This window comes from Idiotropiscis lumnitzeri, chromosome 1 (assembly GCF_059441095.1).
Source record: "Idiotropiscis lumnitzeri isolate Australia: NSW breed Sydney's pygmy pipehorse chromosome 1, RoL_Ilum_1.0, whole genome shotgun sequence".
Classification (NCBI taxonomy): Eukaryota; Metazoa; Chordata; class Actinopteri; order Syngnathiformes; family Syngnathidae; genus Idiotropiscis; species Idiotropiscis lumnitzeri.
Window position 1 is genome coordinate 7,496,193 of NC_142391.1, and position 26,853 is coordinate 7,523,045.

Consider the following 26,853-nt stretch of genomic DNA (forward strand, 5'->3'; position numbering starts at 1 on the left):
CTTATTGGCCATTGTGGTTTAAAAATGCAAGAATATATTTTGGATTTTAAAACGGTTGCAGTTACGACTTTCGGGGGTGTTGATTCCGCATGGCGCTGCCCCCTCCCGAGTGAGTATCCAATCGCAAGACGCGTTCGTCACCTTCAGCGTAAGGCCGGCGAGAAGGCTCACTGAAAGCAACTCATGATCTGATTGGCTCATTGACTTTGACAGAACAGACGCCAGCACGATTGTATCTGAAGGCCTTGGACGAATAGTGTGTGCTACTGGTTTTGTGCGATCTGCCTGGCAACACGAGCTAGCTGAATTCTGATTGGATAAAAACTCTCAACTAAAAATACAACACTAGGATACAATATGACATCAATGTGAAGAATATGATCATGACTTCTTGATTATGTTGGGCCAACAGAGAAGGCCTTTACCGCCCACCACTGCAAAAACCCTCCGCACACCGAGCGTCATGTCCGAAACCACCTGAACTACCTGTTTCACATCCTGCCGGGTTTGGCGACTAATTTTAATGAGTGCCCGACCGTTGGTTAATAGGTTTGCTGCAAATCAGAATCAGAAGCAAAGGTGAAGGCAAGACTGCGAACGTAGCAGCAAAATAAAAATCGACGCATTATACCCTCTCCCAAAAAAAATCACATTTTCAGCTTTTGTCAGCGAGGCACTTCTGTCCGGTATTGCTCAATCGCCTGATGTGCGACCAAGATTTGCTGTCTGTATTTTTTTCCCCGCAAATGTCCAATTCAATCGCTTTTGGCTGTATCGCTCAGTATGCAGGAGGCCTTAAATTCACTGGAGGCTCTAAATTCTCCGTTAGTGATTGCGAAAGATTTTGTGCCTTGTGACTTTGAGTGCAGGCGCTATGGAAAATTTGGGTTGTAGGATGTGGATCGCAGCATTGGCTAAAAATGCGTTTTATTGCTCCAATTTTGACGGAGTTATGACCATGATTCTTAGATTTACATCCAACAAAAAAAGTCTTTCCAATTTCTTGTGCAAGGTGGTTTCGACTGTGACTAACATGACAGTTCATGTGCAATGTTACACATTTAGTTGATAAAAGAAGTTATCTCACATCGTCACATTTCTTGTTTCCTGTTTCCGGTGCGGTCGCAACAGACCAGTTGAATAAGAGCTTAGTTGACTTTTTTTTTTTTTTTTTACCTCATTGATGTTTTTCTCAGCATTGAGCTAATGACGAAAAGTAAGGACTTGATCTGTGCTCGTATGGTCGTGGATCTGTTGGCCACATTAGCCCGCTAGCGTTGATAACAGCCATTCGTGCCACAAATTATGCGCGCTATTTGCATATTGTTGAGTCACCTAAAGTTGGAACGATTGTTTCTTCTTGCTAAATTATGTGGGAGTATGTGGAATTTATTTTAATTGAGATGATGGCGTTCCATGAACGTTACTAAGTGTAATCGTTTTTATCACCACAAGATGTCACTATCTGCTCTTTTCTTTTTTAAAATGTTTGGGCAGCATATACACCAAAGGTAACTCAATGTGCTTCACATAATTAAAAGAACGGCATTTGAAAGCAGTTTCAAACAAGAGTTCAAAACATTTAAAGCAAAATAAAAAAACAAAACAAAAACACCTTACTAAAATTATTGAAAGTGGGTACAGTGCAAGAACTGTTTGGAAAATATGATTTTAATATTGCTTTGGAAGAACTTAATCATAGAGTGAGAAGCGTACAGTTTTTAATCTGTATTTAACATTTATACTTTCGTATTGTTTTGAATCTTTATTCATTCAAATTAATCACTGTTAATAAAGGATACCAGGAAGTCGGGGGACCGTATAAACAATAGAAAAAGAGAAACATTTTTAAGGGTTATTTAGTCGTGGCATATTTTATCAGGGGTCGTTTTACACTCTGGAAACTATGGAATTTGTCAATTATTTGACATTTTTTTTTTAGCTTTTCCCAGCACGCCAGAGACGGGGGAAATATACTGAACTTACATCAGAGCACTCACCCTAGCCAATTTGACAGGACTTTTGGGGTCAAGAACGGTTCGAACGATCACGCCTGAATATGTCCTTTGTTTCCACCCTTCACAACTTGCGTCTATGACTCTCTCGTACACTTGGCCCAAACAAGAATAAAGTCATTTTCTTCAACTTAATTTGAACAGTGTCCTGTCGGAATAATAGTTGTGACACAGACGCTCTTTTATGTTATGGTGTGAAAAGCGCTTATTGAATAAAGTTTTATTACATTCACCTTCATGGAGGTTGTGTGGCCTCTATTAGATTTATTAGCTTTTATTACACCTAAACCACAAAAGCCCAAATATTACAAAGGGCATTTGTTATATTTATTTACAAGGTAATGCGATGAATGCCTTGGAGATATTATTTTTCATAATAAGATACAATTTTGTCCAAATATAATTATGTAATTATGAAAGCAATCTTCTATGAAATTCATCTGTAATTAATCATTTAACATGCAATAATACCATGAACATAATTCAGTATCTGTACATTTTTTTTCTTTGTTTTTATCTCACAAGAATAAAGCTAAGCTAAATTATATCCTCATATCATATCTTGCTATGTTAAAACTAGTTGTATTAAGTTCATTTTGTCTTCTTATTGTTATCTATATTTTGACTGATTCATTTAAAGCAGACAATATCGTTTTAGGTTGTTTTGTAAGCTGACATGTTTCGGCGAGTTTTTCGCCTTCTTCAGAGTGTCAAAGACTCGCCGAAACATGTCAGCCTATAAAACAACCAAAAACGATATTGTCTGCTATAAATGAATCTCTCAAAGTATGTTAAAACTAGCTAAAATAAATGATGCTAACATAATGTGTGACAAAAGTACAACCTAAAAATAAATAAATATTTAAACATATTAATGTTAAAAGCCTTTTTTGCTTCAGGACTCTTACAGTTGGATCCATTTTTTCTTTCTAACGGTGTCTGACAACTTTTGTCACTCTGAACGGTGAAGTTAGCGCTTATGCTAATGCTAACATAAAACCTTTTTTTCCAGTCCCTTTCCCAATGTTATTGACCGCTAATATAAGTAATCCAGGTTTACTATGGCTACATAAAGATGTTCCCTTCATAAAAAGCCATTGGAGTTGAAAAATTATTTTATAGAGTATAAGTCAAATTATTCCATACTGTTGCTAAAAATGTTAAGTGAAGCAAATATACTTCTTACGCTTGCATTTTCTGTCAGCAGTATCCATTACTCATATCCCATATTTCTCCCCAAAAATTGACATAATAATGCCTTTTTTTTCGCCCAAAGCCAAAGGCCATGAATCATTAACCGAAGCACATATTTTAAATATGCATCATCCTGGCGAGGCGCAGCATGTGTTTTATGCTACACTTTACACCGTTAGGACCATATCATGGTGCGGGAACGTATTTCTTGCTGCGCAATATTGCACAGCGCTTCAAAATCTATATGCATAACCCGCTCATGCATCTTGCATTGTGATGCCGTTTCAACAGCAAAGTCACATGACGCCACCTCTCTCTTGCTGGCTGCTGCTACATATAGATGGAAGACGGTGCCCGGGGCACGACTTGGTGCATTAAACATTACAAACTTGTGTTTTTTTTTGTTTTTTTTTCTCGCTTCTTTTTTTCAAACAAAGATTCAGTTCCATCAAAGTACTGCATGAGCTAAAACAGCCATTAATGCATACTTAAAATGTATTTCATTGAATTATTTATAACTTTTTGGATATTAAAGTATGAAAAAAATGACATCTAAATAAATTATATTTAATTTTTGTTTATTTTTCATTTAGTTTGAATATACTGTTACAATCTTTTTATTTAATTTTCATCTTAACCACTTAATAAAACTAAATAAAATACATGTTTTTTTGCAATATTAATTAATTTTTCATCATTTACTTTAAATAAAATAAATATTTTTGTGATGAGAAAAATATTGTTCCCCTCCACTTTATTCAGTTATTTTTATTAACTCATTCACTTCCAGTCGAAAAAAAAACGATTTTTGACGTCTTTATCCGTCAATGGCAGTGAATGAGTTAATTAAAAAAACATTCACTTTTAGTGAAGTAACTAAATATCATGACAAAACTTTTTAAATACATACATTATTATTTTTTTCATTTACGTACTTTAAATAAAATAGTTATTAACTTAATAGTCATTTTGATGCTAATAGTTTATATAATACTGAGACTACAAATGAGAAAATGTGGATTTTATGCACAGGTTGGCTGTTTATTGTGGACAAATGCAAGGCGACAGTCACGGTTGGACACTTAAAAAAAAAAAAAAAAAAATGATGATCAAGCACTGCATCCTGACCCCTGTGGCATTTTGTCCACAACGGTTGTTCTCTAGTTTGCTTTGTGCTTTTTTTTTTTTTTTTCCGCATGTATACGAGCACAGCAGTAATTACTGACGCTTTCGCATTATTCTGCAGAACAACAGGCTCCGTTTTATTGCACGCGGCTGCACAAAAACAAAGGCAAGAAAGATGACTGACCGTATGCAAACACGGAGATTAACAATGCTCATTAAGGATTACATGACTCATACAGTGGGTGTTATGCTTCTGTAAACCTTCGATTACTTACTCATCAGTGAGAGCGAGGCACTCTTGCAATTAACAACAATTGGAGGGCAACGAGGGTCTCCGGTATTTACTTCTCTTCATAAGCAGACAAATTGTTTCGAGAGGAGACTTTAGGGCAAGGAGGAAAACAAGTGTTGCAGCAACGTGGAGACTGATGAGTACAGCCGACCGCCTTATATTTGCAGTTTGGCATTCACAAATGTGTTATTTGTTGAAAAAAAATCACCTCATTCTCATTTGGGTTCTCGGGCTCCATCTGGTGCCAAGGAAACAATTTGAAGTGAGTTGAGGAACTTAATTTGGACAAAAGTAGTCATTTGCCGCCATTTTGCAGAATCTATAGGCAATTATAAACCGTTTGAGGAGTCACATGCGAGGTTTTGCCACTTGCATCAGTCCTTATCGCCCAGGAATCACAGGTGTTAAGTAAGAGGGACTCAGACTTGCGGCAAATATAGATTAAACATTATTGTCACCCCCCAAAATGTTTAGAGTTGTCTATATTGTTGGTTTAAATAATAAATAAACTACAAACTATAGTTCCAGAAAAGTTTTACATCATTTTGAATCATTTTACATGACTGGCTTGCACGTGATAAATCTGTAAAAATACTGGAAGTGCGCTTTCCACTAACAACCCAGGCTAAACTTTCTTACCATACAAAGCTTATCCTTAAGTCGAACTGCATCATTTCAACATAGTTTCTTGACAGTAATTCCTCTTTTGACAGGACCTTCGCAACAGTTTGTGTTGTTAAAGAGCACAAAAGCTGAAAAATTTAGATTTTTCAAACGAAAAAAAAAAAATATATTATTACAATTGAATTCATCAGTAGTGTAAAAAACCAATTCAGTATACAAGGGATTACTGTACGCAGTAATACTGCCGCGTCAAGAGTTGAGGTCCAGCAAGTCGGGCATCCTTTAGCTGAAGATCACTCCGTTATGGGATGCACGCGACCTTGTAAGGCCATCAAGTTGCTTTCTCTTCTGTGCGTCCTCCCCAGCTGTGTCACGTCTGACTCTATTTTTTGTTCAGTCCTTTCTAATCCTCGTCACTTGATTGTGTTGTTCATCCCCGCTGTGTTGCGCCTTTCCGCCGAGCACTTTTTTTTTTTTTTTTGTTTTTTTTAGGGTCCAGCTGTTTTAACTCTTTCGCGTGTTAGTATCCTATGTGCATCCCGCTTGAGCAGGAGTGGGCAAACTTTTTAATTGGCGGGCCACAATGGGTTCTAAAATTTGACAGAGGGGCCGGACAAGGAGCAGATGGATGGAATGTTTTGGTAACCTCACCTCATCGGATAAAAAAACTTTAAAATTTAATTTAAAATGAAAGTGAACACAAGCATTAGAACAATATATATGTCTCTGAAAAACCACAATATTTAGAAAATAAAACATTAACAAGGTGTATTCGGGGTTTTTTTTTCCAAGTTCGGCAGGCCAGATTAAAATGTTTAACGGGCCGCATGTGGTCCCCAAGCCGTAGTTTGCCCACGCCTGGCCTAAACAATGGAAAAAAAAAATTTTTTTTTTTTTTTTGTTTTTTTAATAAGCAGTTGGATAATGGATGAATGTATACATGGTCTGTGTAACTCCTATGCTGGCAGAAATTCAAACAAATATGCATCGAATACATTTCCATTTTTTTTAGCTCTGCTGTTTTGAAATGATCCAAATAAAACGACATCCTGCCAGACTGTGCAACACAATGCCCACGGAACATTATGCTCTATTTCTCAAAATGACTTTGCAGGTTGCCTTGACTTCAACCTCCTCACGCTCATCGCACGTCAATTGTCTCTCGCCGTGTGCGTAACAACAACTTCTCAACAATGCGTCCCATCACTCCGGGTTACGCTCGGCGACGGCCGCCACTCGCAGCTCCAGCCGGCCGCTGCGACCTTGTCGTTATTACTCTGCGATCTTTTCCTCCGCCCGGCGCCCGAAGGCAGCACAACGCTCTCAGCTCATCACGCGCGATGGTAACACACCTCCTCAAGAACTATCGCACCTCCTATCGTCTCTGTAAACCCAGATCTCGTCAGGCCTCCAGGTCGTTTTTGCAAGGCAACGAAAATCAAATAAAGGTCATAAAACTTCAAAATCATTGCAAATAAATGTTAAAATTAGCCTGGTCAGACATTTTCAAAAGTGCCCCTCCACGTTCTGTCAACAGTGTGAATTGTCAAATTGCGCCTACATGAATTGTACTCAGCGGGAACGCTAATGCCGCATGCGAAGCATCATTAGGCCGCTCGGCTTCTTGTTTCTCATTTAATTCTGAAGTCATTATTCATGTAGCAGCTAACTCCGCCTCCACATGCTTTATCGTGCCGTGAAGATGACCGAGCCATACTATGAATAGCAAACAAAAACATAAGCAATTGACACCCCCCCAAAAAAACTTTTCATTTTCTTATAGGAATAGTAGGGGTGTAACGGAAAGCCGATATGAATCGGAAAATCGAATCAAATTACTTTTTAAAAGTTGTACGATATTGAATCAAATCGTAATCCCAATGAATCGAATCATTAAATTTGTTTAATTATTTCATCCTTGAATCAGATGGCCCCCAATGTATTGAGAATCGTATCAAATCGTCTTTTCAGGAGAGATGCACATCGCTAATGAATAGTTTAACATGCAAATGGAGTGTGTGCGCTTCGGTGGGGCTGTTTTGGTTAGCAAAAGAGTTCTGAGTTCCAATGGTGAGAGAATGTCTGAAAAACAGCTAAAAAATGTTTTTTTTTTCGCATTAAAAGTTGAAATGAATTTTTGTATTGTATTTTTTGGAAACAAAATTTTCTCTCATGAAATAGTACAAATAGAAATAGAATAAGTTTAAACATCATGAAAAAGTCATTATGTCAACTTCATATTCATTAATAATTCAGTGATGTATGATTTTTTTTTTCACCCTTTACTAATCAATGAGATGTAAAAATAAGTTCACTTTTGCTAAAATTCATACGTATGAGACAGACAAAAGTACTTTGTCCTAACTAAGCGGCTTCTCATGTTCTCAACACAACTCGTTGAGGCTGTTCCGACTTCCGGAATAAGTGTTGCAGAAAAAAAAAAGAGAAAAATGTCCCCTTGCTGTCAGGTGTGACAATACTTCACACTATAATTTTTCACAAAGCTTTAAATCCACTTCCTTCCTGAAAATGAAATCAATTTACCGTTTTTAATCTACTCTCAGAATCTTTGACTTCCGCTGCCTCCACGGTTTTAATTGAACAGCAACAATACGCTAACATGTTCTCATCCATGTCTGATGATCTTAGAAGTCAACTCAAGTTACAAGTCACACTCAAACTATTTAAGACTCCAACAAAGTGCGCTTAGATGAACACATATTGAGTAAACATGCGCACACTTTGCATATTTAACATGCCCCGCAATTCTTGCCATGATTTGAGAAGGCCATTAAACACGTAGATCTGGACACCTTGACAAAAGACCCAACGCAAACAAGCGGCCTTCCACCTGGAATTACATTTGAATAAATTACACAGCATGCTCACCTTTTTCTTTGCGGTAAAACTTCTTTAACAAACTTCTAATGCTTGTTAATCTTACACACATATGAGCCACGCGCCGCATTAGCTGACACTATAAATATTACAAACGCGTCAGTGTGTGATCGGTCTGCAGTTGGTCTCATAATAAAATGAAAAATGAGGTATTGCTCCACATAATTGTCCTACTTGCACGAATGCCAATGCGCGCTTATGGATGCTGCTGCCAAAGTTGTGTTAACGCTTTTATGGTGTCGGACTTGAATAAGGTTGGAGACGACTGTACTGTTGTCATCTGGTTGCAATGTCAAACTTGTCAAATTAATATTAGTCACCAGCGGAGAACTGCCTTTATTATTCATATACGGTGTATATTATTTAACAGTTTGATGCATTTATATGTAAAAACGCATGTGTTGTATCCATAAACAGTTGCCGGGTTAACTGAATGGGTGTGTGTGTGTGTGTGTGGGGGGGTGGGGGCATTTTTAGAATAATATGAAATAATACAACATTATATGTGTCACGTGAAATTACATTTGACAAATTAATTAAAAAGGAGAATTATGGACAAATGCGCAAAAAGAGTCACCGGAATGCTAATGGTTCATTCCCGCCAGCCACGGCAATCACAATTCAGGCGAGATTAATCAATGGATGTGAGACAGCGCAGGAGGACGGGATGGGTAAACGTGATTGCAGTGGATACCAGGCCAGATTTTGAAACTGTCAAATATTTCGCTGTGGCAGTCACGGTACGGATAACGGACCTCGAAATTGAAATTGCTTCCTGGGACATAAACATGAACTAGCACAACTTGGAGCGACCACATGTTAAAGTTGAACGGGAGTTCAGTAAATGTTAAGACAAGCAAGTTTTTTTTTTTTTTTTTAATTTGTTTTAGTTTAGTTTTAGTATTAGTTTTAGTTTAATGTGTGTAGTATTTTTTTCATTACGTGATTCAAAAAAGTGACTAATTATGATGTAATAAAGTAAGCTCTAATACTGAAACAACTATTTGACCTTCCTTTTTCTGTACAGACATACTGCATTAGCGAAATAAACACATTGGAAACGCATTGGAAATGTAGAATGTCAATTAACAAAAATGAAAAAATAACATTTTCTGGAAAATCATAGTATTAGTTCATTCTGTTAATGTAACTGTAACTAACCATATTCATATTTTGTGAATAGCAGCGGTGATTTTGTTTATTGTATTTTATTTTCATTTGAAATTTGCATTGAAATGGTCTACCTCCGGTTTAAGCTAAGTGCTTTTATTTTGAATGCGAACTTCCTGTTTAATACTGTTCACACTTAAGGTAAATTAACGAAGAGTACGGCAAAAAGTTTCATATTGAGCCTCAGAAAACGGACGTTTATTTTTCTAGCACCCCCTCCGAAGAGGCAAAAGGTGTGTAAACGATGAAGTATTTTGTGTTTGTAAATATTAAGTGTTGAATGTGAAATATGTCAGCTAATTGTATGCGTATGTTTTGAACTGTGTTTCAGCTCTTACGGTGATTCGGTTTTAAGGTTACACGGTTATGGATACATATTGCTCAAAAATAAACCACACAATCATCAGTAAAGTCTCATCCTTTGTTTGGAGGGCATGCTACAGTAACAATTAGTTTCAGGTCATTTCATTTTTATTAAAAAAGCATTTTAATTTTATTTCCGTGATGATTTGTTTTTTTTTTTCAGCTTTAGTTTCGTTAGTTTTCATTAACCGAGATCATCTTGGTAGCGTCCACCTGTAGAGTCTTCTGCATTGTAACCCTGTCCTGTACTCTACATGTCAGAGTCGAAACTAAATGTTGGAAAATTAGTCGAAAAGGACTTTTGAAATTCAGGAAAAGATCAAGAACTGAGTTGGACCACATAGCTCCTTGAAACATAAAAAATGGATGCCAGGTCGTGCAAAGGTAGGGGCATCCACAGCCACTCCACCATCCAACTCAAGGAAGCCTAACTTTGCCTCCAAAAATGTCACATGACACTTTCAGTTGCCATCATGGCAAATAGCCGACAGCCTGACAACACAACAGCTGTAAAATGAAATTAGCACGTGGGCGTAGCTGCTGTAGCGCCGTGTGTATTGCGGCAGGTGGGCTTCGGCGTTTGTGAATGATTGCCGCACATATTTCCCTGCGGGAAGATGAGACGCAAGAGTCGGTGGGGGCGGGGGGGTGTATGTGTTTGGAGTTTGTCACATGTGCACCATGTTGGCCTAGATACCGTGTTTCACGTAGCGCAACACTTCAGAGGCATGCCCTCAATCTTGAGTGATTATGAATGTTGCAGTGAGTGAAGTGCAAGCATGAGGCATGAAGAATCCATTACCTTGCGTGGACTGTCGACAAAGACAGAAGAAAAAAAAAAAAACAAGCTTGCGCCATAATTTGGGTTTTGCAGTAATTCCGATTGAAGGTTTACAATTGGATGGAGTAACTCAGTCACTTTTTTTTTTTTTAATTAAAAAAAACAGAGTTGCCTGTCAATTTTACAGCATTTTTCAAGATCCACAACATATTTTGTACTGTCAAAATGGCACACTAAAATCTTTCATCATTAAAAAAAAAAAAATTCTTGCTTTTTCCTTTCCTTGCCGCTTTTCACACAATGGTCTTTTTTTTTTTTTTTTTTTATACGAGCGGGTCATAAATTATATACCGCGACGCACACGCAGCTTAAACATACTCTTCAGGTGTCTCATCTTGCTCAACTTCACAAGCTTCACCTCCAAAGCAAACGCACACATCCATCCATTATCCGAACCGTTTATTCTCAGAGTTGTTTTGGGGCGAGAGGCGAGGGTACAACCCTGAACTGGTCGCCGGCCAATCGCAGTCCAAAGCAAACTGAACACTTGACAGTGAGGAATTTGGGTCTGGCATCAATAGCCTTATGAAACACACTTGACGTTTTTGATTTTCGTTCTAAATCTGTACGTTTGCATTCAACTGAAATTGCATTCAAATGTTGACTTTCATTCTTTAAAGGGGAGTACACACCGAAAAATACGTTGTATGTATATTCCGTTTGTGGAGTACAATTTGAGCAGGAGAATGCACGCGATTTTATCCATCTGAGGGGGCGGCCATTTTGGCACTTTTGTCAATGGAAAATGACATCACAGTTGCTCAGTGCTCAGGTAATGACCAATCACGGCTCAACGATTTTCTGAAGGTGGGCCATGATTGGTCGTCAGCTCCGCCCTGAGCAACCGTGATGTCATTTTCACTCAACAGAAGTGACAAAATGGACGCTCCACGAGATGGTTAAAATGTGTGGATTTTGCTGCTTGACTCATATTCTACAAACACAAAATGAATCAGAATGGCATGTTTTGACGAAAATAACATTTTGGGGTTGACTTCCCCTTTAAGTACCTTTGGTTCAGAGGAGATATGCACAATCGACGATGGAAAAAAAAAAAATAAGAAGAATTGTGTTTGCTAGACCACCCCTTAACTCATTTACTACCATTGACGGCTATAGAAGCCCAAAAGGCACATTAATTTCAGCGAGGCTGGCAGTGAATGAATTCAGGAGGCGTTTCGTCATCCTGACCACCACACCGAAATATTTCTGGCGAAGCCGCCCGTGGTACATACGAGTAAAAATGACTCAGTAACTGCAACATTATTCTGATGCGAGTGCTACATATTTCAAGCCAGAGAATCCGAGAATGCACATTTCAGACGTTTAACTCAGCAAAAAAAAAGCCCTGGCCAGGAAAAGCACCGGGGGGGGGGGGGGGCGGTGAGGTTGGGCGATCGCCGGCATGAAAAATTCAACATTTTCAGGAAAATCAAAGTTGGCGTACTTCACCGGCACTCAGTGTGCATCCCCGAATCACGTCTGTATGTAATACATCTCACTGTACTGTAAGTGCCCGATTCATCGCCTCGCCATGAAAGTTGCATGTATCCGAAATGAGACCCCCCCCCCGCCCCGTCATGTGTGCTTTATATAAAATGTTAGCCAGGAGCCCAGCTGCTTGACGAGCATGATGGAAAATAACTTCTATCAATCTCCTGATGCCAACGCAACACATTGGATATAATTGACATTTCGTGAGAAGGAGGGAAATCGAGACCATTTGTAACTGAAATTATTGCATGCGCTCGACACAAATGAGCTGTCAGGCTGAAATAATAGAGACGTAATGTATGAGGCGTGATGTAAAATGATGACTGAGAAGTATGGATCCACTTCTCCGGGCCAGTCGGAAGCGGTCAGAAAACTTGACATTGCCGTGTAATGTCTATAGCGGCCGTGGGCAAACTACGGCCCGGGGGCCGGATGCGGACCGCCGAACTTGAAAAAAATGAAATGAATAAACCTTGTTAATGTTTTATTTTCTAAATACCGTGTTTTTTCAAAGACATGTCTATTGTTCTAATGATTTTGTTCACTTTCATTTCAAATTAAATGTTTTTTTTTTTTCTCTGATGAGGTGAGGTTACCAAAACACTTCATCCATCTGCTCCCCTCTGTCAAATTTTACAACCCATTGTGGCCCGCCAATCAAAAAGTTTGCCCACCCCTGGTCTATAGCGTCCAGCTGTGTTTTGTACACACCAGCGCTTCTCTTAAAATTGAATTTAGTAGGAACCAAATGGAAGAACTATAAGAGAGGCACACAGGGCAGAACTAGTTTCGAGTCAGCGTATTGACAAAAGATGTCATCGATTTGACGATGCACCCGCAGATTAATTGAGACATGACGACCTTAAGAGTAATAGCTTTAGCTCCAAAAAGGGAGAAACCTGCCTGCTATCAAAACAAAATCTTAATAGTCGACCGGCATCAATGCTTAAATCGGATAATATGGTCATGAATTATTTGAGGACGTACAGCGTTTAACAATTTTTCTTTCTGAACAGCGACAATTTTTCACAAAAGCAATTTTTGATTCACGTATTAGCACTGTTCAAGTTTTCCATTTCTGCGCTTCATATACTACCGCTTCTCAAATGCGTTATGATAACAATATTTCAGACCGCCAGACTGATGGTTACCCACAATCATATTTCATCGCCGTCGCCCGGGTCAAATCTCGTTTTAATCAGCCGCTGCGTTCCGCCCACTAATGAAACTTTCATTGTGTTGCTTTTTGCGCTCGCGCTCTCATTTCAAATTTGCATTTGATGATGCATTTTAATGGCGTGAGCGTCAGTGCGGAGCTGCATTATGATGATATTTGTCATTATTTCACCCCGAATCATAGATCTAGTTAATTCCGGGATATATCAATGCAAGGCGATGCTTTGAAATAATCCCATGCTGAGTGTGAAAAGATAATTTATGCAGGAATGCATAATTCATGCTTCCTTAATACCAAAGGCGCCGTTTCTGTATACAGGAAGCAATCGTGGAGTTTAAGAGTTCAGTCTATTAGGGAAAGATGTTATCGTCACATCCAGTACTTCACATCACTTCACTTCACAGTTTATCAAGAGTCGCAGCCATTAGAACTGGACTGCGCACAGTTCACCAGAATGGATTTATTTCAAATATGACTTCAAAGTCACATATCGTAAGAAACTAATTTTGCCGTCAGAAAATATGCAGCCAGAAGTCTTGTTGTCAGCTTGCCAGTGAAGCAAATCGTTTCAGAATGTTGTTGGCTTAATTATTGAGGAATTTAAAGTCATGTATTGACTTCTTAAATCGTAAAATAATCAAATTGGTATGCAACCGTTAATTCAGCCTGCAGAAATGCTAAAGCTAAAAGTTTACATTTGTTGGAGCTTGCTCGCAAAGTAAATGATTAATGAGGTTGTCGTCTAGAAGGTTTGTCAAAATTTATGGGCGACGACTCGAAAGTTGTCAAGTGATTAAATAAAGAATTGGATAATTGTAGAATCTAGTTTGTGAACTGTAAGCCGGCAGCTAAAGGTTGATAGCTACCCGTTGTAGCTTGCTAATTAAGTAAACATCTTAGTTTTACTGACAATAACATCTTTATTATTGATGAATTTTTGACTTGGAAATCTTGTATTTCACAAATCATGTCGTTCATGATTTGTAGGTTCGGCAGCAAAAATGCGATAGTTTGGAACTCTTTGTAGCTAGCTTGCTAACAAACAAATCAAGCTAACAAGCTAAACCATTTGTGGGATTGTCATTTCTAATATCTTTATGATTCATGAATGAATGACTTGAAGGTTAAATATTGATTTGATAAAGAATTAGATGAGTAGATAAGTCATGTAACTAAGTGATCACTGTGAAATTTAGCCAGCAGAAATTTTACAGGCAACACTGTTACTATTAAATGATTTGTGACTTTGGCATGGAAGAATTGCTATTCATGACTAAAAAGTCATGTTTTTATTTAAAAAACAAACAAAAAAAAAAAACGTAATAATTCAAACATCTAGTTTGAGGCTCTAAATTAGAGATACTACATTTCAAGCTAGCCCACAAGTGAAATAACAATTTGTAAGTTTGCCATTCAGTGTAATGTTTTTAATCATCCATTTTAAAACTTTCATTTCCCGGATAAACATGGTAAAAATATTAAACAAATTAGAGCATGTTTTATACTTCAACTGTCATAAATTTTCATACTGTTTGTGTTTTTGAGAAGATTCAGGCACAAACCTTAAAGGTATGTGTTTTTATTCTATCCAATCAACTTTTGACTTGTAAAAGCAAACCGCTGCCAATAACATCCAGAGCTCTGCTCAAACAACCGGTGTTGAGGGTTCAGTGAGGTGTTTGTTTAATTACAAAACAACTCCACAAGTGATCAATGCTAAAAATGGATCCTGTTGTTGTTGCCTTACTTTCTCATAAATCAAGTGAACCTGAGCAACAAGCAACAACTCGCCATCGTTCAAACCGCTGCTTTCAATAAATGCGTGATGATGGGAATGATATGGGAGAAAGGGAAAAAAAAACGTGGATGGATTGTGGAATCGTCAAATGTGATGTGGAAACACGATGACTCAATCGTGTGAAAGTGAGCTGTGAAAGGCTGACCTACCCTTCAACCCATCAATAAAAATAAAAATCCTCCACTAAAGGCAGGCCAGCTCCAGCATGTATCTTTCCCAATAGTAAGCAGGCAGTTATGCAAACAAAATAAATGTTAATATTACTATATATTATTGGCGGGCCGTGCATTTCACACGTAGGCCTTCAGTGAAGTCCAACTTAGTCCGACTTGAATAAATCCCCCTTAGAACATCATCATTTATGACACCATGGCTGGACAAATAATCTACAGAAAGACACTTACACAGTGCTGAGTGAGTGTTGGACAACCAAGCTTCTTGAAAATGGCCTCGCAAGTTTATCTGCAATTAAATCCACACTTTTCCGTCCTTGGCCGTTGTGTTTTAAAAAAGCAGGAATATATTTTAGATTTTCGAACGCTCGCCAGTTACGATTTACGAGTGTATTGATTCCGCATATAGCGCCACCCCCTCACGAGTGAGTAACCAATCACAAAACGTGTACGTCACCTTCAGCGGAAGGCCAGCGAGAAGGCTCAATGTAACCAACTCGTGATCTGATTGGCTATCGCAACTGTCTATCAACTCTGAAAGCTCATTGACTTTGACAGAAAGACGCCCGCACGATTGTATCTTAAGGCCTCGGACGAATAGTTCATGCTACTGGTATTGTGAAATCTGCCTGGCAACACGAGCTAGCTGAATTCTGATTGGATTAAAACTCACTTAAAATACAACGCTATGATATAATATGACATAAATGTAAACAATATGATCATTTTTTCTTCATTATGTTAGGCCAGCAGAGAAGGCCTTGACGGCTCGCCACTGCTATCGATCAGTGTTTCTCAATTATTTTCTGTCACGCACCCCCTAGCACAAAAAAAACCCCAAAACAATTCGTGCCCCCACCCCACCTTCCACTCTCAACTATAAATTATAGCATTTTTGTTGCGAAACAATCCTACACCGTAGAGTTAATACTTGCTGTGAACAATGTGCAATGAGAGCGCCACTGCCAACTACTGGAGTGGATGTGCAATTACACTTTATTGTAGCATAGCGGGAAAAAGAAACATGTTCCCCAGGGTGACTCGCGTCCCCCTCTTATCACACCGGGCCCGCCCCACTATTTGAGAAGCACGGCTAAATAAACTAATAGTAGCCATATTTGATCGAGGCAAAACGCCCGTGTTATGTTTGGATGTTGTAATCGCCTCCACCAAGGACGTCGTGTCCATCATTTGTCTGTCATCAGTGCTTACAAAACCTACGGAAGCCATTTCTATAAAACTGTCACGGAGACGATGGGCCCAGGAAAATCCCAAATGAAACTTTTCGGCCTTCACCAAGTGAAGTTATGGTTTGAAGACCGTTTGTTATTCCTTGTAACTCTTGTCAAGGATATCTCTTTTCTTGTAAACAACCTAACACAAAAACAGCTGTCTATGAAACTGTTGTTCAAGGAATTAAAAAAAGGAATTAAACCTTTTGACCTCCACCAAAGAGGATTGGTTTTACCAAGGAGACTTTTATTTATTTATTTTTTATCAGGCTTTTCTTTATTAATAGGATTATGTAAGGACGATTTAAACCGATTTTATGCGTTTGTAATGGGGAGCGTGGGTCAAGTTTTTTTTTTTTTGGTTGTTTTTTTTACTTTTGCCGCAGAGGTTTGTTAAAACCTGCAGAGGAGAGAATGTTTTGTTTTGTCTGGGACAATATCATTTAAAAACTAATTTTGTGGTTTAGGGCATTAGACAAAAAAAAAGTTTAGTGTATTGTTTTAATTTGTTTATTATCAATACTGCTTATTATTGACTCCAGAGAAGCAGGTTGAGCATATTTATTTATTTATTTATTTATTTAGTTCTTTTTTTGTGTGTTACCAGGATTTTGCTAAAACTACAGCTCCGAATGCCACAAACATTTTTAAACAGTTGGTCCATGGAAAAATCACAAATGTTTTGAAGTCGAGCAAGGAGGTTTGGATATTTTTAACTTAATGCTCATCATCACCAATTTGTGACATATTTCTTAATGACCAAAATAGGCCCAAAAAAAGGTTTGAATTCACCCTTTTTTGGCCTCAATGGAGGATGTTAAGGTTTCACAACTGTTTGTTATTACCTCCCTCAAGGATATAGTTTTAAAATTTTGGCAGATACATGTTAACAATATCACTTAAAAACTTCGAGTCAAGTCAAGCCCTGACAAGAAGGCAAAGAGTTAAGACTAAAAGTTCTCTAGGAGAGAACAAGCCAAAGAAATAAAAGCTATTTAAATTCAAGTGTGGCCTCCACTGAGTTTTTTTTTTTTTTTTTTTTTTCGTACTTTGTAATTACCTGTATCAGGGAGAATGCTATTTTTGCCTGGTGCTTCTTCATTCCAAACATTTCCCCAAAACCCCTAAACGGATATTCAGGACGTTTGCGGTAGAGAACGGAATCGCCCAAGGACAAAATAAATGAAATGTCCAACTTGCTTGTATTTTCATATACATTTGTTATCACCTCCACCAAGACGGCAATTTGTTTGTGATTTTATCGGGATTATTTTAAAACTCAATTTAAAATAAATAAATAAATAAATAAGAGGTGGGCCATTGATAGTGTTGGAACAAAATTAAGATTGTCTGTCAAAGTGGCCGTTTATATTCCCATTCCTTAGGAATTTTATTTTTCAAAAATACAATGTCAAATCAATTTCTTTACAATTATGTTTTGTTACAGTGACGCAAAAACTACTGAACTGATTTTTACAAAGATTTGTGGGGAAGATGGACATGGGCCAAGGAAAAACAGATTCAATTTGCCTTTTCAAAGTCTTATAAGGAAATTTAATAGCTTAAAAGGAACAGATTTTTTTGTGATCCCCCCCCCCCTCTCAGTTTCTCTGTGACCACTGTAGGAATTTTAATGTCATTTGCGATCGGCGGGTATCTCATTTAGTGCTGATCCACATTAGGAACGTTCAGCGTCGGTCGCGATGGAGTGCCACTCCAGTTATCTATTTATCACAAGACAAGCGGCTTCACGGAAAAACCGGATGGACTGTCCGCTCTGGTTAAAAAGCTTATTACGTCCCTGAAATAAGCTTCAACTGTAGCGAGCGAGCGGGGGGGCTGTGCTCTTTTTGAATGAAGAATAGACAGTGAGACGACATGATCCTGTAATTGAATTGTTGTGCCACCCGAGAACAAAGACGGTCTCAGTCTGCGTCGCACGGCGGCAGCCATTGCGCTCGTTAGCGCTTTTCACCCCCCCAAAAAAACACTCCCATCTTGAGCGAATCGCGATTGTTTCATTATCCGAGTAGATAGTTGACAGCCGTCCGATTGTGGTCAAGGATTTATTGTGAGGCTATCGTCTAACTTGTCACTCAACTGTCTGCCGGGCTGAGATGGACAACCCTGTCGGAGAGAACATCTCGGGCCGCGGCTGCTTCTTCAAATCAGGTGATATAATGAGATATGCTGATGGGCTGTCACCCGCTCGGAGACAAAACATTTGAGGCCGGAATGCAGAACATTGCCATTTTCATAACCGATTCCTGCTCAAGCTCCGTAAACGCGTTTGAGAAGCCAAGGAAAGCAACAGGAGAATTTTTATATTTTTATTTATTTATTTTTTTTTAAGCACTAGGTTGACATGAACGGGTCAACACGCCCGAGTGAATGTGAGGGTGGCTGCCTGCCCAGGAACCAAATGGCACTCGTGTAAAACACGATTCGTACATCACTATTCAACTCGGTTTTATTTATAGAGCACTTAAAAAAAAAAACAACCAAAGCTGCATACCAAGTGTTCTCCATAAAGTAAAAAATCAGATCTACAGTATGAGAGCCGATTAACAAGAAATGAATCACATAAAACAAAAATGAGTCTCATGCCGAGTTGAACGCCAGAAATAGGAACGAGTTTTAAAGATGGACACAGATGGACGGGGCTTGCCTAACGAGTTACCCGAAGGTCATCCCGAATGGAAAAAGCTCGATCCCCTCAGAGGCTCCGCTTAGTCAGTCCTCCAGGTTCGTCTGGCCCGCTGACCCGAGGCGCCCCGCAGGTACGTCGAGTGAGTAAATCATAAGATGAAAGCCCAATTTAAAAGCATGCTGGCTGGTCAGGGGCAGAGAGGGCAGTGCCCCACCAGATTGCTTTTTTTCTTTTAATACAGAGCACGGTGTCAAATGTGAAAGTAAATTCTCATCAGAAACTTGCTCACGAGGAACCATCCATAACGGGAAGCGCCCCACTGGATGTATTTTTTTTTTCTTTTTTAAGACATACCTTATGGTGAATACAGAACAGTGATTTTATTTTGTTTTAACGAATAATATACAATATATAGGACTTAGAATTGTCATGTAATGTACCGTATATCCATCTTCTGTACCGCTTCTCCTCACAAGGGTCGCGGGGGGTCCTGGAGCCTATCCCAGCCGACTTCGGGCAGTAGGCGGGGGACACAGCCAATCGCAGGGCACACAGAGACGAACAACCATCCGCGCTCACACTCACACCTCGAGGCAATTTAGAGCGTCCAATCAACCTGCCATGCATGTTTTGGGACCGTGGGAGGAAACCGGAGTACCCGGAGAAAACCCACACAGGCACGGGGAGAACATGCAAACTCCACACAGGAAGGCCGCAGCCGGAATCGAACCCACGACCGTTTCTGCGTTTGTTTCTGCGTTCCTGTTCTTGCTGTGGCATTGCAAATCGCCCGTTATGCCGTTCAAATAGTTATGCCCGATTAATTTAAAAAGTAGCAACCTTAAACGACTAAAAATCTGTATTTTTGTTATTGGCATGGTTGTGTGACTCCATCCAAGTGTTTCAACAAAGTGAAGAATGTGGTGATTCGAGGGCTAATTAATCCGCTCCCAGCTTGAAGCGGTATTCTTTTCCTTGCAAGATCTCGTCTTGAGGGATGACTTTCTTCCTCTCTGGTGGATTTACAGCCCTAATGAACATCATGTGCTGTGACAGTCTGCGGTCCTAATGGTCACTTCCTCCTTGCAGCTTCTCAAATGACGCTCGTCAATGGCAGAATCTTCTCAAGGTGGAGGACAGTTATGACACATTCTGTCAGCTTTAAGAGATAAAACGATGGTCGAGGTGCTCTGGTTCACCGTCACCACATGAGGTTGCCGTGAGGCTCTGGAAGTAAGTGCAACTCCAACTGCTGCCGTTATCATAAAATCTGCTCTACCAAGAAAAAAATACAAATTGGGATGATAACGAACAGGAAATGGAATTTGTTGTGTTGTTTTTGTATTTTTTTTTTCCTGTACTGAGGTTTAAAATATATTTCATATTTAATACAAAGCAGTGAGTCAATTTTGAAATGATCTCATTTGAAACATGCTCATTGGCGAGTCTACATTCGGGGTAGTGTCCTGCCAGATGCCATTTCTATGTGATGAATATTTTATATTTAATACCGAGCAGTGTGGAAGTTGTGAAATTAGACTCTAATCGGAAACATGCACACTGAGAACTGCATTAGGGGCAGTGCCCCACCAGAAATTTTCTTTCTCGTTTTATCAGTCGTGGAATTGGGCAAAACAGTTGACATCAAATATTTCCCGAGTGTTTACGTTACATTTGACGTTATGTTAATGTAGGGCTACTGGATTACCCCAAAAAATATTTTAGGAATAATTGTAATCACGATTATTCAAACGATTATTCTATTTTTTTGTATACAAAAAAATATATAAATCTAATTAATTTTTTTTCTTAAATTACCATATTTTCTGGACCACTCTAAAGTCCCAAATCTTCCCCAAAACAAACGAGGCGCCTTGTAAAGCGACGCGCCCATTATATGGACGGAGCATCACTCTCGACCATCAACCCTTTTACTCATTGGGCTGTTCGGAGTGCATGTTAGCACACCCTGCTGGTCAAAGTCTGAGTCATCTATGCTTCGAATTGACTGTGACTTATACATTATGTGACTATGGTGTTTGGGTGATGGTGTAGGAGAAAGCTGGACAAAAGGGCCCCTGTTCACAATGTTGTAGTCTGTCTTATCATTTATGTTATTGCAAGCAAGAAACGTCCCACGTTTAGACAACAGACTGCAAAAAGCCCAAAGCACAACATGCACATCTCTCTAAACAGCCATGTGATTGGCTGAGTCTGAGTGGCTCCCAAGAAGCCATTGCTGTAATCTTTTTGTGTTATTTTTATTTCTTTTGGGTATATAGATGGCATGAGAGATACATGTTTTGTGTTAATCTTATTTCTTTGTTTCATTGTTTGCTTGTATGCTGAGTTTTTTTGGTTTTGATTTGAAACCGTGACTCTAAGGAGTGTGGTGATCAGTGAAGTCCCTCCCCTGAAGTTGTCTAGTAGATGTATTGCCATGACAGCTCTTATTGGTTAGAGTCAGTGTTATTGGCAGTGATTCCTGATAGTTTCAGGACATCTGTCATTGACTTGGGCTGATACCTCTGGCAGTGATCCCTTAAGCCTTAAGGCATTGAATCCTGGTGAGCTGGCTACACCTAGCGCGAGCTGAGCTAGCGCTAGTGCAATCTTGTAGCGCGGCGCGCATAGTATATGCATTAAATACGGAAATAGCACCCTCAACTGGTGTTGTGCCCTTTGATGCAGCGCGTCTTATGGCCGTAGAAATACGGTAATAATAAAAAAGGTGCAAATGTATACATTTTAGTGTGGTTTCCTTGTATAAAAAAAACCAGTGCGTTGGATCTTACTTGCTTTACAGTTGTAAATTGTCATTTAACTGTCACAACATTTAATTAAACAATTTCAAGAGAACTATTTTAACAATGTTTGAGAGTGAGAGAGAGCGAGAGAATAGAATAAATGTATGCCAATTTTTCAATCATTGATTAGAATCCTAATTGAATATCGATTAATTGCACAGCCCTACGTTAATGTATCAAATTTAGTGCTAAATTCGCATCAGTTTTTATTATTGTTACTCTCCATTGTAACGAATAATAGCTACGTCACTAGTTATGTAAAATTACCTTTACAGACAACCATTTTTTTTAAACAAACACTGACAATTGTTAAAAATAAAAAACACTGATAAATGTTGAATATACAATCAATATATGGGGGAAATGGGGTGGGGCCTCCCAAAAATATTACAAAAGAGAAAAATAATTATCTACAAATATGGAAATTTTAAGGTGCCAAACGGCGAGTATAAAAATTCGATTCCATTGACTTTATGGAAATGGTGGGCTCGTGGTTGGCATGTCTGCTAAATTGTCTCGATGCAAATCTCAACTTGGGTCTCCAAAATGGAATTTACATATTCTCTCGGTACACGTTAGAGAAATGAAGGACTCTAAATTGTCCATAATGGTTCTTTGCCCTGCGTCTGCCGTGATCGGCTCTAAAATGGACAAGCTATAAAATGCATGGATGGATATATTTCTTTAACTGTTTGAAAAACAAATCACATACCAGCGCTCATATATCCAGCTTCCGTTTAACCACACCGAACTCCCCAGAGGACATGCACAAGTCCTTTTAAACCACAATTACAGATATCTCCTTGACGGCGGCGACCACGCGGGCACACAAACACGGCAGCGTTGTAAACCGATGTTATCATTCCCACCTAAATGGAAGTGTGGGATTTGTTCACGATAACTTGATGGATGAACAATTACAAACCCTTTTTTTTTGTGTGTGTGCGTGTGTGTGTGTGTGTGCACGTGTTCACAATGAAGAAGGTAGCGACCCGCGTCTCTCGACCGAGCGACTGCACACGATGATGCGCAAGCATCCACCAGTTCCGAATGTGATTCAAAGGAATTCCCCTCGGTCGTGCGGCAGCCAGCCGCCGTTTCTGGCTAATTCTTGCTATTCAAAAGCCGAGCAGCTCGGTGACATTTTATTTTTGAGCGCGTGCCTTCGTGAGGTGAATAATTTAGCGCTTGATATTTCACTCGTGGAAAGTTTTGCACAATTAGCGAATGGGAGACGCTCATCACGTCATCGTCAGATTGTTGAGGAAGGCAGACGAAGCGGGGGAATGCTTTGATGCATTTTTACGGCTTGTTTGGAGATGACATCACAAAAACTAATGAAACTAATTGTAAGCATACGAAAATCAATTGAGCGCGACCCATTACAACACGACCACAGTACGGATTACATGTATCATTTAATTACAAAAATTAAGCATTCTTAATTACTACTTCCCTAATAGTAACTGGGGGTGCTTTTGGAGTCGGCTTCTATTGTTGGTTGTTTTGTTGAAATCGCAACTAATCAAATATCGTCACTCTGCTCTGACAATTGAGCTTCGGCACTTGGAACTTTTTTCTTGTCTTCTTACTTTTTTTTATGTAAAATAATTAGTAAGCAACAGGCTAGCAGACTCGACACTTTAATTCATCGGAGAGATTACGCAAATCAGCGAGTGCTGCTTTTTGGGTTAGCAACATGGTTTGACTGGGTTCAACATGTTATAGACCGTTTTTTTTTTGAGGGGGGGGGGCTTTTTTGGTTTATTCACAATTTTTCCTTTTCTGTTAATACATGCTCTCAGTGGCAATAAATATTTGGTAGTTATGCTGCCAGTAGCTTATAAAATTAGAAATTAAAAATAAAAAAATCGCCAAATCAGAAAAATTTTGCTGTGATTTCTTAACTTTAATTTTTCCAGAGGTGTAATTTGTGTCTTTCCCTATTTTTTTTCCTGCTGCAACAAAAAAAAAAAACAGGTGTCTACTTGAGCGAAGCATTTAATAAGTTGCCTACATAAGAGGATATCAGCACATTTCTGTCTCGACACACTTACAATTCTCCTTAATAAAACTGCAGCAGCAGGATTTTAGGGCAAAGAAAGACAAAACTCTCAATGTTTGCTCTTATTTGGGTTGCGTGGGAACGGGGGACTGTCCCACGGAATACACTTTCATACGTGCAGTCACGAGTCACAAGTTGCTATTTCACTTTTCGTCTTCATTTAATTTGAATAACAGGTAGGAAGGAAGGCTTTTTTTTTTCAGTTTTAAAATTCTGCTACGGGTCTGTAAATGACTGGACTGTTTGGGTCCTGAATACATGAAACAAATGCTAATTTAAAATAAACCTAGTAGGAATTTGAGATTTGAGGACTCGGGTGTTTTAGTGGAGCTTTCAAAGCAAACACGGTGAAGCAGCATTTAGCTGTTATGCTGCACGCAAGTGGAATAAACTGCCAACAGAAGTGAAGTCAGCCAACTTGTTTTGACTCACGTCTGTTGAGCATTTAAAATCACTTTCACTTTTAAAAAGCTCCTTTTTATTTACTTTGCTTTTAAATGCCTTGAAATCATTTTTGGGGGTGTCACGTTTGTCTTCTTTTAATAATTCTTCGTAAGCTACTTTGCTTCTCTTTGCTTTGTCTCGAGCTGTTTGATTGTAAATGCTTTTGGCTGTGTGAAGCACATTGAGTTGACTTGTGCATTAAATGTGCTATATAAATAAAACCGCTTTCGTTTGACATATTAAATAGATTCAGAAAGTCTCATTTTCCAGTGCATCACATTGATTGATTATATACGTCAGCTGACTTTGGCCGAGCGCTGACGTACATCATGGGTGGGTTGCCAACCAATTGCACGGCACACAGAGATTGGAATCTTTGATTATTCTCACGTGCAAGAACACACAAGATGAGAATTTACAACCAAAACAAGAATCAAAAAAATGTTTTTTTTTGTCTGCTTAATGATCAATGAAACTGAAATTAAAAAAAAAAAAAAAAAAAAAAGACCTATTTTGTCAGTGATGGTCCGATTCAGGGTTGAGTGACTTTTCGCTTAAAAGCAGCTGTGATCGGCTCGCATAAACCTGACCAAGATAATTGGAATCCAAAAGAATGTTTTGTGTGTTGTGATCACCCATTTCGCATTCCTAAAGAAGACTCGAGCTCCGATTCACTATTACCCCGGCAAACAAAAGTACATCAAGAGGCGATGTCTTGTACGCCACATTTGAAGTGGGTTCAAGTTGTTTTAATTACAAGCCTGATGCTTTTTAAAAAAAAAAACGCACACACTCGACAAAACACTTAAAATGAAAAGTTACAAGATGAAGACTCACCTGCGCGGCCATGAAGGAGAGATCCATGCTGTTGCTCGGCTCAGGGCGAAGGCACTCAATGAAAAAAGCCTGCGCGCGCCTTTCACCCTCCTCCTTCTTCTCCTCCTCTTCTTCTTCTTCTCCTTCACCTCCTCATTGAGCATGTGCCCTCGCTTTTGTTTTTAATCTCTTCCCCCGTTTGGAAGCGCGCACACACGCAAGTGGCGTTGCACGTTTCACATGGGCATGAGGATGGAGGAGGAGGAGGGGTGAAAAAACAAGAGGGAGGAAGAGAGGCAGCAGAGGGAGGCGGAGATGTGGAGGCGAGAGGCAGCGTGAGAGGATGTGGAGGAGAGTCGAGGCAGACGCTCTTGACACAATAGTCTCTCTCTCTCTCTCTCTCTCTCTCTCTCTCTCGCTCTCTTCCGTCTAGGTCAGGCAAAATTGTGCATTTCTAGATAGAAAAGATGAAAATGAGAACATTTGAATTCAACGGCCTGATTACGTCAAGAGTCTTTTTATGGCTGCAGCAGTTTCTCTCGCCACCAATAGTTTCGAGTACCTCATGCTGCACTGTCGTGTGGGTTGCAGGCTCCCAGCGGGTCTGCGAGTCAAATAATTGAACCGTCTAAACCACACGTGTTGTATTCCCCCCGCAATCCGTGGGGGGATAGGCATCCAACCATGCTGTGAGTAGTCAAAATCCACAAGTGACGCAAAAAAAAAAAAGTTTGGAGTGCCCTATACAAGTCGATGCCACTAGTTGGCGCCAAAGCACTTTTTTTTTAACCACATTAGAAAAGGCCGGACTAAATGAAGCTCCTCACCTCACTTCAACATGGTTTCTGGTTTCTAGGCAACAAAATGCCACTAGATGGCGCCAAAGCAATATTTCTACGAATAAATAAGTTATTAGGGAAATAAGCCAATTTCTTTTTGGGGGGGGGGGGCTAAATCTGATTTATTTTTATTTATTTTTTTGACAAATGCCACTTCTAATGTGAATGGGACGTGCCCGCGACGTGACTTGCATGTGCACAAGCGACAAGGGACAAAAAGAGTCACAATTGCGGACATGTATAGTGACGCGTTTTAAAAAGATAGACAAGTGAGGTGGGAAGAGGTAGAAATATTTTGTGGAAATAAGACGACACTCATTTCACTGCGATTAAAGATGACGTCATCGCTATCTCGGGTAACAAATGAACTACTAAGAGAATGAACTACTTCTACTTGCTTCATGTTTCAGGTTACATTAAATTAAAGTCAAGTATAAAACCGTTACGCAGAACAACTTTGCAGATTCAGGGATGATTGTCGGTTGTCTCCTGACCACTCTCTTTAGGTCGGATGTGTGGGCAAGAGCGTTCATATTGTAGGCACATCACTTGCGTTAAAGAGTTAACTGTCCAGTACATAATTTATCATATCACAATATCCATCAATAATTATGCCCAAAGTTGTTCATTATAAAATGTATTTTCAGCCGTCGCTTTCTGCAGGTCGAAAAAACAGGACGCCAGAGGATTTATCGCAATCTGGCAAATTCTGCTGGTGCACTTCCTGCTTTCAGTCGTCGTCTTTCAAATTTACAGTTTAAAAGAATTCACATTATTCACCAAATTTATTTCTACATTTAGTCACTTCTAAGCAAAAAAAAAAAAAAAAAAAAAAA

The 26,853-nt window shown here is 39.2% G+C and overlaps 1 protein-coding gene across 1 annotated transcript in view; it reads right to left on the reverse strand.

Moving 5' to 3' along the window:
* Nucleotides 1-25,507, reverse strand: part of c17h14orf132 (chromosome 17 C14orf132 homolog) — a 37,791-nt gene extending 12,284 nt beyond the window's left edge. Inside the window, exon 1 of the mRNA XM_088314152.1 lies at nt 25,200-25,507. Within this exon, the coding sequence (XP_088170278.1) occupies nt 25,200-25,226 (27 nt within the window). The 5' untranslated portion in view covers nt 25,227-25,507. The remainder of the gene's footprint in view (nt 1-25,199) is intronic.
* Nucleotides 25,508-26,853: the final 1,346 nt, after the last annotated feature.